Consider the following 13,278-nt stretch of genomic DNA (forward strand, 5'->3'; position numbering starts at 1 on the left):
GTCTTGCCGCACCTAAAAATTCAACTAAGGGAAACAACTCTTGCATAACTTGGAAATTGCAAATATATATTGTCCATGATTGGATTTTATCAGTTGGAACTAAATCTTCTAAAATATGTATATCTAATACATGGATTTATATCATCACAACCCAAGTATTGGGTTAAACCCTTCATTGGAGATAGACATAAGATATTGCATTCATTGTGACAGTATCATGACAAATAAGTGGCTTTTATGATTAGGTGAATAATAGTATTCGTTACGTGTTTTAAAGGAGTCTCGATGCTCGGTCGTTCCATCATAACATCACAATCAGTAATTTTAGTATTGTTGTTTAGTGTTTTTATCATGATAAGATGTGTAAATATAATAACCTATAGTCTCTTCTTAACATTTGGTTACAAACATGCATTCACAGATTTTGTTTTACATAAATTTGATAGTCGCTTATGCATCTAAGTACATACACTGTAGATAAATCTGTTTACATTTATAACAGTGTACAATTATAATGTACATGTATTGTAACAGTGTAATTGAAAAAATGAAAACATTTGCAGACAAAAATGTGGAAGTTTATACAAAAGCGTCATCTATATATATTACTTTAAATGAGGAGAAAAAATTATCAGCATGTAAAATTCATTCATTAGACAATGAGTTTAAAAGTACAAGGTTACGTAAACTGCCCAAAGCAAATCATTATATATGATATAAATTGATAGAGTTAATTTCATTCGTTGAGATAGATACATCTTTATTTTCATATAGAAAATTGTATTTCTGATGATATTTGATAGAATGAATATTGCACATTCTTGCAACATTAGAATGAATTTTCTCTGCTTCTATCTATTTGCCAATCGATTGATGGATAATTTTTATGCAAAGTTCTGATTTCATAAAGATTCAGTAAGGGAGTTGATTAAATGATTCTGAAAAAAAGGTTTCCTAATTATGATTTCAAAGTGGTGCAAACTTGTGGCATTTAGAATTCTTTATCTAACCAGGGGCATGCTTATTCACAAGCTCTGATTCAGCAAATTACTTTAAATGTCTATTAGGAAATTACTTTTCTCTTCTTTTTTATAATGGAAATTTATGTAACAAAAATATTGATTCGTAAATTCTTTAGAAAATAAAATCTTCACCCACAGTTTATTCTTGACCTGCATTTTTCCAGCATGAAATCCATGTTAATCTTTGTTCAGTTTTAGTGTGGATAAAGGACTTTGTACAATAACAGCCTTTATGGGCTAGCTCCCTTAAAACTCTAAATTTTGAAACTTTTAAGAAAGAATAAATTGTCCTTTATTTCATAAAACAGATTGTGTCAATACAGTTTCATTTATTTAAAACTATTGTGAGTATAAAACATCAATTAGGACAATTTCTCAATTTTACCAAAATCTAGATAAAATGCTGAATATTTGTGATTAGTTTTTTTAAACTTTGGAGGAACAAATTTTTGTTTTATCACATATGTAAACTTGATAAATAAGTCTATGGAACAAATATAAAGTTACTCCAAACATGCACTCCTACAAACGTTTAGATGAAGCAGGTTACGACAGTTCACAGTTATGGAATGTATGACTTTTGCTTGACTTTGAAACATTTATAGAAAACCACACAGCCTCAATGCATAATTGTCTACTAATATAGTTTGAGTATTGAGACACCAAACATACAGTTTTATATTGTTGATGTAATTTGATAATTAAATGATGTTGAAAGATGAGTATAGGATATTTTACTAGTTTTATTGTTTGAACAGGAAAAGAAGAGATAGATCCACCCCAGAAGATGTCTGTTGGAATTATCATCGCGGCAGCCCTGGCAGTTGTCGTCTGTATGGTCATAGCAACAGGGATGATTGTCATTCTCATCAAGAGGCAAGTCTGAGAACACAAAATAAGATCGTGGAATTTGTAGCATGTAATTCACAGCAAATGAAGGCTTTGATGAAATAAGTTGCCGGCAAATTATTGAAGAAATTTATTAAATTATGATTGATAAATTAAGCATATGAAATTAATGACATAGCCGTGTGGATGTCATTGATGGGGGAAAGATGGGAACTAGTTATGATTGCATTAGAGACTTTGCACAGTGCTGAGATAGATGCAGAGTGGATAAAAAGTCAGACTCGTCATTCATATGAGAATTTGTTTTGTTACAGAAATCAACGTGAATGTCAAAATGACAAAGGCGGCGGAGAGTACGACCCACCATACAATCCCGGTGAGGGTATGCACGTTTTGCACGTACTAATCAGAATTATAGGCGTAGTAAGAGCTAGTGACAGAATATAGAGATCAGTTGATCGGTTGCTATCAACTGTGTGTGTTTGTGTGTGTTGTTTTGAGACTTGATTAACTCTGTGTCACTCTAGGCATTTTGATTGCATTTGGTAAGGAATGTGAATTTGCATCTCCCAAATTTGAAGTTTTTTTTATACACGAGACAAGTATAGCAAGCTAGCATATTAAAGCAACCCTTTAATACTAACATTGTTCTTGCAATATTTTCCTATGCACAGATCTGCATATTATTGCATGATATATTGTAATTATATTTGGTAAAGTTGAATCCCTTTGTCAAAAGAAAAATTTGTCGAGTGCTTTTTTGTCTGTTTTTCTGTTTGTCTGCCTGTTTTTCTATGTGTCTGAGTAGATATTGTTGAACTTGATCTTTAAAAAATTAGTGAGCATGTATGCATTTTGTTATCTTTCAATTTTACGAATTTAGAATTGAAGTAGGACTTTTCAGTCATGTTTAACATTTTTTGTGAACAATTATAAGGAATGGTGAAGGGTGTAGATAGAAGATAGATATTGCATTAAAGTTAAAAAGTACATCAATCTGCAACTGACTAACGCATGGCTGACTCTTAATGATGTACGTTTGTGCATGAATATCTACATGCTTGTGGAACGATAAGAAATGTTTATTTTATAGTTGGAAAACTGAAGAAAGCTAGCAGATGAAAACCAGCACTTTTTTAAACAAACTTGAGCAAAAAGTTAACAAAAAAAAAAAAAAAAGAAAGAAAGAATTCATGAATTTGCCATTGTGTTATTTCCAAGAAAAAATGTATTGGCCATTGAAATCTCAATTCTTGGCTTATGCTTGATTATGTTTTTGATTTTACTGCTTTACTCATTAATTTTTATTCCTGTAGTTCTCCATTGTCCCCAATTGGAGCCCCATATGAATGGTGGATGTAAGTAGTGTGTAAACTTGTAATACCGTAGTTAGACTTAGTGTTATAGGCTCTAATGAAGGCCACACTTGGGGAAGAACATTTGGTATTGAACACCCTTTTCTTAATGATCTCTTTTTAATTCTGTACATCTCCACACAGTTTTCATTCTTAGCTCAGACACTAATATTGATGTATATGTGTGTCATCTGTCACTGTAAGACTTTTCTAATCCTTTGTTGCTATTAGGTGCACTTGCAATAGACCTGACAGAGCACTGCACTATATTAGCCTGTGTTCGCTTGCCTATCTTCAACAGCACTTTTCCTGTGAAATTCTTTTTTTCTTGATATCACTAAAATTTTCACATCAATGAACTTTAGCACCTATTTTCTGTTATTGTCATAAGTGACGTTTTTAATTTCTGGGGTAATTGAAAAACAGTTTCATTTGATAGACAGAAAATGATTGGATTTGTAAACAGAAAGAATTGGTAAAATGATCTTCAGAGGGTATTGATAAAAGAGGTGGGGTTTATCAGTTGATAATTAATATATACTATCACATACAAACAAGGAAGGGACTTCAAACTTGGAATTGTTATGTAACCAAAATCTTGGTGTATCAAAGTGCTTGTGAAACAAGCAGTGAGATTTAATGCTTCAATTTAAAAGATAAGATGAAAGCAGAAAATGCTAATAATACTCTTGTTTTTTCATTTCACTGATAGCCATAAAACTGGAGGATTGGGGGGAGCTCTAGAGTTGTACGTTGTGGCAGATTCTTTTAAATTTACATTTTCAATCAATAATGGTGCTATTTTTTCTCCAGAAAATTCATTTTTGATGTGAAAATTATAAGGTGCTTGCAAAACTTGCTTTCAATGGGCTGGTCTGTAAAACATGATTGGCTCAATATAAAATAATCTAATTGCATTAATGGAAGATTATCCATTGACATGCAAATGACACAACGAGAACTAATTCAGATATTGTGACACTTCACATTCCTTACCAGTTGTTCAAACAATTGTTGTAATCAAAGATGACTGGTCCCTCCCTTTTCTTAATTGAACGATGCAAATCCAGCTTTGTTTTTTAGATAGTATGCATTGTTAGATTTGTTCTTCGTCCCAAACTACTGATATGACCACATCTGTCAAATTGATTCTTCATGCATATTTTTTCTTTTAACAGAAATACATTTAAATATGATACAAGAAAAGTATATTTTTTTATGAAACGAGTCATGGGTTGGTTTTTTTTCCCTCCTTGTTTTACTGCACTGACTCAATATGTTACAGTGACTATGCCACTCTTTCCACCGGCTGACTGTGTGAAGTCTTATGTTGATCCCCATACTTATGAAGACCCAAATCAAGCAGTTCGAGAGTTCACACGAGAAATTGATGCATCTCACATCACCATTGAATCAGTCATTGGAGGAGGTCAGTGACCATAAATTTTTCCAGTCAAAATTCATTTTTTTTTTTCCCCATAGTTTCATTTATACTACTTTTCGAACCTTTCATGATACTATTCCAAATTTTCATTGCAATGTAAGGAATATTTGCAAGCAAATATATCTTAGTTTTAATCATTCTGTTTCCAAATATATATATATATTAGGAGAGTTTGGTGACGTCTGCAAAGGAAAACTACGCAATCCAGTAAAACCTGAAATGTCAGTAGCTATAAAGACGCTGAAGCCTGGCGCAACAGACAAAAACCGTTTAGATTTCCTGACGGAAGCCAGCATAATGGGACAGTTTGATGACCAAAATGTTATATTTCTGGAAGGAGTTGTCACAAAAAGTAATTCTGAGATTTTTGTCACCATCTCTTAATCAATTTTTTTCTTTCTTTTGAAATGTCATGAAGAGAATTCGTGGAGTTTGTTCACTGTCAGTTTTTTCTTATTGCAAATTCTGGTCATCACTGAGACTAGTTATTGTATTAATTTCTGTTGGTATCAGATCTGTTCTATTGTGAATTTTCAATATATACAGATAAAAAATGGCTTTTCTTTGGATAGAGTATTTGATATTATGATTCATTTTGCAGGCCATCCTATTATGATTGTCACAGAATATATGGAAAATGGGTCGCTCGACACATTTTTACGAGTAAGTTAATCTTGCCCATTCAAAAAATTATAAAATCGTTTTCAATATTGCAGCATGTTTTTCAGATTTAATGCTTTTTTTTGTTCTTAAACTGCTTTGCTAATGTTGATGATGATTGAAATTAATCTAACACTGCAAGAGTGAAAGTAGGCATCATGGTAATGCAATATTATTCAATTACTGGCCTCCTTCTTTTATGGGGGGATGATTGTTTACCCAGACAGATGACGGGGAGATGGAAATTGGCCTTCTCTTTTTTCCACCCTGATGTGCCATAGATTTCCTGAAGTAATCAAGAAAAATATTCTTATTGATGAGTTAATGTTAGTTGATATTCTAGTCTTGTCATAAAATATCTTGGCACATCCAAATAAAAGGACTCATAAAATTCCTTCTGATTAACTAAGAAGTGTAATAACTCATTCTATGGTCCAGTCCTGTAATGCTTTAGAATAATTAATCAAGTTTGGCTGGTAATCCGGATGGTGCAGATGAACATCCAATAGCAGTGTTAGGGGGCCAACATTTCAGATGAAGAACTTGGAAACAAAGGGACATAAATATCAATTAGTCCCTTCTAACCATCAACACCTGGTCCTAGGCTGCAGGGTTTGTCAAATATAGCACTCATCTTTTTTGTCTGGCTCAGTGACAGTGCCGCACTAGCAGGCACTACTTGACAAATCTGCTGCAGGGGGAAAATAATCACCAATTTGGGAAATAATCTACGGAAGTTCTTGCATATTTCAAGACCCATTTGTCTTTAAATTTTCTTTTCCCCTTTAAGTTTGCAGTTATTAGGTTTCTTTTAGAGACGTAAGAGCTCTCCTGCTATTTTCCATGGTGGTAACTACTTGGTTTAAATACGGAAAATTATGTTGCAGGAAATTAATTGGTAAAAAACAATTTTTTGAGCTTTCTGTTAATCAGTGGGTCGTTATGCTACAACTTCAAATAAAGGAAATGAGATTGAATAAAATATTGTGTGAATGAATGAGGTCAGTATTTTTAATTGAACGAATGAATAAAAAAGAAAGAAAGGAAGGAAAAAAGAATGATTATGTAATACTACATATCTGGTATAAAAAGGGAGTCCTTTAGAGCTTGATAGTGATAAGTGAAAATAATTTCCTATGTAAGCAAAGTCTGGACAAACCTATACTGAATTACTTATTTGGTATTCAAATTTGGGACAGAAAAGAGAAAAGAAATGAAAGATCTAAGTAGATTTTCTATTGAATGACAAAACCAGATTAATTTGAAATCACAATTGTAATTTAAGACTTTTATTGAATGTTTGTGTGTTATGCTTTAAGGAAAATAAATGAGTAGAGGAAGAGTTCGTTGGAAAGACGGGAAGTTGACTGGGTTTTGATGAGTGGCTTGAATGCAATCAGGGCTGCTCTGTCCCCTCTAAGTCATTTTTCATGACATTTGTTGTCAGTTCTTGCAAACACCATCAAACATCCATTAATCTTCTCACCCATATAAGGGAAAACTAGTAATTTATACTCACACCAAAAACCTTAATGCAGACAAAAGTATCTAAGTCAATGCAGAACAGAGAAAAAGACATTCTATATGGACAAATTATCAATTATGTTGTGATGAAGGACATGGGGATTACAGAAGGGGGAGAAAATGAGTGATGGACTGAAAGGAATTCAGAATCTTGTTATGTGGGCAGTTTTTATGCATGTCTGCCCATGTTATTTCCTCATTGCAAAAACCAACTCTGGAGCCTCAGTAAGCTGATTTTCATCAAGGGAGTCTTCAGTCTAAGTCTAATTTATTGTCTCCCATCTTATCTGACAAAGGACGTACATTCCATTGTTATAATTCCCAAGCTGATGGATTTTCCAGACGCTGTATTGTTGGTATAATCCACCCTTACGACCACATTGGCATCTTTAAGAGTATAAATAAAACACCCAATGTCCGTAATTCCTCTACATGGCCCAGTGAGATATTGTATAAATGTCATCATTTATGACAAGCTACATGCTTGTTACCAGACAAGTCAACCTTCAATTTCCATAATACTAATTCTGATTACTTCACAAATCACCTGAATTTGACAGTCAACAAGTCGGTGTGTTTGTTTCAACTCTCCATGTAGTAATTTATGATTTCCAATATTTTTCAGAATAACGATGGGAAATTCACAATTATACAGCTGGTAGGAATGATGAGAGGAATTGCATCAGGGATGAGATATCTCTCTAACATGGGATACATACACAGAGTAAGAAATTTATTTTCCACTACCTAGTTTCTCCATTTGACATTAAATAAGACTTTTCCCTCCTCCGGATGTACTGTAAATCACGTTTTATTCATGAGAACTTTATTTACGTGTCATTTTGTGAGAATAGCCATTTACGAAAATTTAGTTCTTTCGAATAAACTGTTACATGTTAAAGACTTGGGCATTAAATGATGATTCGAGTGTCGTGAATAAATGCATTATTGCATCCACGTGAAAAGAAGATCTCGTGAACTGAAAGTGATCTACAGTAATATCAAGTGCTCAAGTTTACAGGTTCAGGTTTATTAGCTTAAGGAAATTTTTCTCCTTAGGAAATTTTAATGATAAATAATTTTCAAAGTTCATTAATAGAAATTAAAAATTGCCATTTTTGTAAGACTCTGAGTAGCATAGTGTTTTTCATATCTGGATATCACATGGTGGTCATAAAGGTCATATAGATCCTAGCTCTCATACTTTTGTTTTAATGTACTGGTACTCAATTGAAGGATAAAACAGTAAAAGGGTAAGCTGTCAATGGAATTAAAGCAAAAACTTTCAAATTCTGAAATCTGGTTAAAATGCTGGAATATGTTTGAAATGAGGACAAATGATTTTCTCAGTTGAAAAATATGAGCTTTCATTGAATTTGTGTGTATTATGTAAAATTTCTGGATAATATATTTTCTATCCACATACAGAAATGTTTTACTCATTGTTTCTATATAAACTAAAAAAAAATTATGTCAAAATTTGAAGAAACAGCTACAGGATGTTTAAATTTTGATATGTCATTGGTGCCATATAATATAAAGCTGTTTTTAGTCAGTAAGAATTAGGAAACATGACTTTATCAGTTAATGCCTCTTTCAGAAGTCATTGCTTGTTCAGTCGTAACAATGAAGTTGTGGCTTTCAAACAACATATCACTTGTACGATAATGTTCTTATTTAAACTGCATTGCAAACTTGGAATGCATAGCTTATTATGTAAACCCTCTTGTGATTGTTTCAGGACTTAGCTGCCCGGAATATACTGATTAATGGGAATCTGGTTTGTAAAGTGGCAGACTTTGGATTGTCCAGGGAAATTGACATAGACACAACTGATGGCGCTTACACAACAAAGGTACAAAATCACCAACATATTAATGCATTCCTGTATCAAGTACATTTCATTTTGTTTTTCTTTAAAGGTTAAACCAGATTTAGATAATGCACTAGTCTGCAAAAGCAGCATATTGAACCAGTTTTGGATGATATAGAGGTTTTATTTGGAGTGCCTTATGACTTAACAAGTTGATCAGTCGGTTTTGTATGCAGAATTTGTTTTTGATAATTGTACGAAATAATTGGAGTTTTAGTTGTGTATTTAAGTATACATATATCCTGAATTAAAACAGACTACATGAGTATGATGTTAAGTATAAAAAAAAAGTCAAATGTGAATTTGTGTTTGATCCAAGAACAAATCAGTCGCTGTGAGCACAAACACATTGTTAAAGATTTTGCTTTTTTATGCCCCCGAGATCGAAGATTGGGGGGCATATTGTTTTTGTCCTGTCTGTAATTCTGTCATTCTGTCATTTGAACAGTAAGTGATAGAGCTTTGATATTTCACATGAGTATTCCTTGTGACAAGACCTTTTCATGGGTACCAACATTTTTGACCCTGTGACCTTGACCTTGGAATTTGACCTACTTTTTGAAAACTTTAACCTTGCTAATAACTTTTGAACAGTAAGAGATAGAGCTTTGATATTTCACATGAGTATTCCTTGTTACAAGACCTTTCCGTTGGTATTGAACCTTTTGACCTTGACATTTGACCTACTTTTAATTTTTTTTTTTTACATTGGTCATAACTTCTAAATGGTAAATATTAGAGCTTTCATATTGTACATGAGCATTTCTTTTGACAAGATCTTTCTACTGGTACCAAGATATTTGCCCTTTTCACCTTGGCCATCTTCGGAATTGGCCATTATCGGGGCATTTGTGTTTCACAAACACATCTTGTTAAGCATCATTTGTACTTGAACACAGGGAGGAAAAATTCCAGTAAGGTGGACAGCCCCGGAAGCCATTGCCTTCCGTAAGTTTACATCAGCCAGTGACGTTTGGAGTTATGGGGTTGTGATGTGGGAGGTGGTTTCTTATGGTGAGAGGCCATATTGGAACTGGTCCAATCAAGACGTCATCCGAGCTGTGGATCGTGGATACAGACTTCCCCCACCTATGGTGAGAAAAAAGGCATATTTATTTATATTAAGGAAATGATTTAAAATTTCCACCCCTTAATAAATGTATTGGTGATGCTTTTATTTTTTCATTATTTTTGTTGTTGAAAAGTTGGGAGATTTTGCCAGGTTTCTCTCAAGCCAATTCCAATATAGGACCTGAATGTGAAATTCATGTTCAGTAAATTGCCATTATTGGTTAAGAGTGGTCAGCATAAAATAGATTAATACAACTGATTGTGTTATCTTGGATTTGATAGGACTGTCCAGAAGCTATTCATCAGCTGATGTTAGACTGTTGGCAGAAAGAGAGAGGAAATCGACCAAAGTTTGACATCATTGTGAAAAGTCTGGATAAATTTATCAGAGCTCCAGAAATGTTAAGGAAGATTGCAAAGCCTAGGTATGTATGAATTCTGCCAGGAAAACTAGTACATGTACTCCCATCACAAGTACTCCATGACATCTTGAAATACTGGCTGAAATTGATATAACTTATTAAGGAGTTTATTTTATTTATAAATTGGCCTCTTAATTTCCCATATAAATAAAAGTCAGTGTTTTCCCAATATTTAGGATTATATAAAATAGAAACTTTATCCATTAATAAAATTCCAGGCATTTCTTAAATGGAATTTGTTGAAGTACAGGACTTTCAATATTGAAAAATTCTTTATTAAAAGTACTAGATTTTGACAAGATGACAAAGAATATGAGCATAATTCACAATCCAAAAAATACTACTATGATCCAAAAGGTTTTATTTTGATATCAAAGATTGGAAATGATATTCAATAACGCTTTAGTGAAAAACATTTTTTCTTTTACTAGAAACGTTTTGAAAAGGGACACTGATTGTTTGTAATTTTTTCCTTTACAGACCAGAATTTCTGATGGACACAAATCGTACATTACCCATGAATCGCCAAGGGGAAGTCTCCAATTTTACAAATGTTGAAGGCTGGCTTATATCCATCAAAATGGAGAAATACATTGACAATTTTCTGAACTGTGGTTATAGGACAATGGACCAAGTGTTGAAAATTACTCAACATGAACTAGAACAGAGAGTGGGGGTCACATTAATAGGACATCAAAAGAAAATCATGAACAGTATCCAAACTCTGCGTACACAACGATTCGGACAATTCCATCAAGTTTCGGAAGGATTCCTTGTATAGTCCTGTGTTTGGTCGCTCTCCTTGTGTGCTTGATACTACCAATATTCTTAAGTTGTGATGATGAGATCTTGTGCAATTTTTTTTCTGACCCAGGTTAGAAATTGTCCTGTAAGTTCAATCAAAAAATACTACAACAAATGGGAAGTCCAAAGGTCCGATGCTCGTGTATCAAAATACTGCAACAAATCGGGAATCCAAGGTCCGATACCTGTACAAGTTGTCCATCCTATACAGCAAAAAGATCGCCAGTTTTGTCACATTTTGCATAATGACTATATAACTATCGTCCTAAGGATGATGATGTGTGTTTGCCAGTATGAATGATTTAAACAAGTGGTTGTAGAAACGTTCGAGGTTGTTTTAGGTTTACTAGTGAGTACGTGCTAGAGATTATTTTGCTAGTTGACAATTTTTTTTTTATCACGCTACGACAGTATGCAATGTAATTGGCTGTCTTACTAGCAAAAAAAATTGAAACTGTCATTGGACAGTTTGAACTGTGTGTGTTTGCTTGTATGTGTAAGGTACCAGTGTAACTGGAAAGTGTTTCACTATTATTTAAGTCAAAAAACTGTGTATCAGTATTTATATCATTATATGTCTTAATTTTGAAACACTGAGAATTACAACATATGTCTCATTATTTGATATGTGTACTTTTTAAAACTTTCTCATTTTTACTTCAAAATTTCCATGTAAAAGTTGATATGACATGTTTTTTTAAAGTACTTGTGAAAGTGTTTTGTTTTGTTTTTTTCATTCTGTGAAGACATTAGTACATTTTAGTGGGTGTTCATTTTATTCTTTTAAGGTGCTTAGTAGACGTCAAGATATTTTATGTTTGGTTTCTATGCAACATTTGAACCATTCCATTGAAAAGATATTCCCACTTCTGCCAACATGATTTATTCACAGAGAAAATTTTGCATGCCATGTTTACCTGTTGCATACGTGATTTTTTTCAAATAGTATTGAGTTGTTTTTCCTCCAGAAGTGATTATACATCTTAGACAAGTGTAAGCTAATGGCACATATCAACATCATAAAGATTATACTAAGTATATATGAATTCAGATATTGATGATTTTTTTTTTTATACACACTAATTCTTTACACAGATCTATTAGTTAAAATCTTTTCAGACCCCAAATATGTGTCTGTGGATCCATTCCTCATTTTTCATTATGATTGTCACCTGAATACTGTGTATGGCTTACTGTCACCACCCCACTCATCATTTTGTACAATAATCTCTGTAGTTCATTACTTGTAGATCATTTGATTATTTTTGACAGTGTATATAATTTGTAAATTCTTATAGTGCTGTATATAAATACGCAAAGTTTATACTTGATGATGCTGAATAAGAGACAAATCTCAACACGAGTGGTTGCTTTCGTACAATAGAATTGTCTTTTGTGTACCCCCTTTTGTTTGTGTCTCTTTTTAGTTGCGAAGTCACCAGGTATACCTTTCTTCTGTATATTTTTCGAATTTGAATGTTTAAAAACTGCCTTTTAAAGTTTGTGGCTATCAATTTACTTTGTTTCAGAGAAATCCTTACTTGTTACAGTTTCATTTCAGTTTTAGAAATCCTGATCCCAATGTATATGACAAATTCAATAAAGCGGAAATTGGATTGTTTTAAGTCCAGCAAAAGGAGACTTGCTCAGAATTTGAAATACCCGTTTGGTAGTAATTTTTGTAGATGTGTTGGGTATCAAGTGATAACATCATTTGCAAATCATTGCTTCTATGAAATCATATCTGAAATGAAGTTGGTGCTGAATTTACGAGTTAGTGTATACATGTATATTTGATATTGGTAACGAATCCTCCACAATTTTACCTCTTTTAGTCTGTGTTAATCTTTTCTAGCTTCTTTTTCTGTTCATATGTACTAATGTAAGAAACACTTTGAGGATGAAGAGCCACAAAGTAAAAAATTTGAATACATGAATGATTTATCTTGCTTACACTCGATTCAGTCGTTTTAAAGCAATATGGTTCCATGACTGCTAGGTGTTCAGAAGTACACAAGATATCACAATAAATATGTATAAAATCTGATTTTGGTTTGGGTTTTTTTTTTCTTCTTTTTTATTAGAAAGGCAGTTGCATTTGATTTATATGGCAGGCGCCACTTAATCTCTTGTTACTGCCAAAATGAAAATATATATAAGATTAGATTAGTACACACGTCAGGCACATACTGTTTTTTCGGAGGAGGGTGTTCAAACTTGCAATTTTTCCATTTACTACTACTATATAATAAAG

At 33.0% G+C, this 13,278-nt stretch overlaps 1 protein-coding gene across 9 annotated transcripts in view; it reads left to right on the forward strand.

The window, feature by feature from the left end:
- The window catches only part of LOC125677673 (ephrin type-B receptor 1-B-like), a 55,963-nt gene extending 42,892 nt beyond the window's left edge, over positions 1 to 13,071 (forward strand). For 3 of the 9 annotated variants that reach the window (XM_048915795.2, XM_048915809.2, XM_048915852.2), the window contains 11 exons: positions 1,781 to 1,898; positions 2,186 to 2,253; positions 3,188 to 3,229; positions 4,512 to 4,655; positions 4,837 to 5,022; positions 5,272 to 5,333; positions 7,480 to 7,578; positions 8,596 to 8,709; positions 9,627 to 9,821; positions 10,081 to 10,223; positions 10,701 to 13,071. In XM_048915795.2, coding sequence (XP_048771752.2) covers positions 1,781 to 1,898; positions 2,186 to 2,253; positions 3,188 to 3,229; positions 4,512 to 4,655; positions 4,837 to 5,022; positions 5,272 to 5,333; positions 7,480 to 7,578; positions 8,596 to 8,709; positions 9,627 to 9,821; positions 10,081 to 10,223; positions 10,701 to 11,001 — 1,472 coding nt within the window. In that variant the 3' untranslated portion in view covers positions 11,002 to 13,071. The remainder of the gene's footprint in view (positions 1 to 1,780; positions 1,899 to 2,185; positions 2,254 to 3,187; positions 3,230 to 4,511; positions 4,656 to 4,836; positions 5,023 to 5,271; positions 5,334 to 7,479; positions 7,579 to 8,595; positions 8,710 to 9,626; positions 9,822 to 10,080; positions 10,224 to 10,700) is intronic. The other 6 variants (XM_048915802.2, XM_056163775.1, XM_048915820.2 and 3 more) reach the window with 3 other exon arrangements.
- Positions 13,072 to 13,278: the final 207 nt, after the last annotated feature.

The sequence above is a fragment of the Ostrea edulis genome, chromosome 1 (assembly GCF_947568905.1).
Source record: "Ostrea edulis chromosome 1, xbOstEdul1.1, whole genome shotgun sequence".
Lineage (NCBI taxonomy): Eukaryota > Metazoa > Mollusca > Bivalvia > Ostreida > Ostreidae > Ostrea > Ostrea edulis.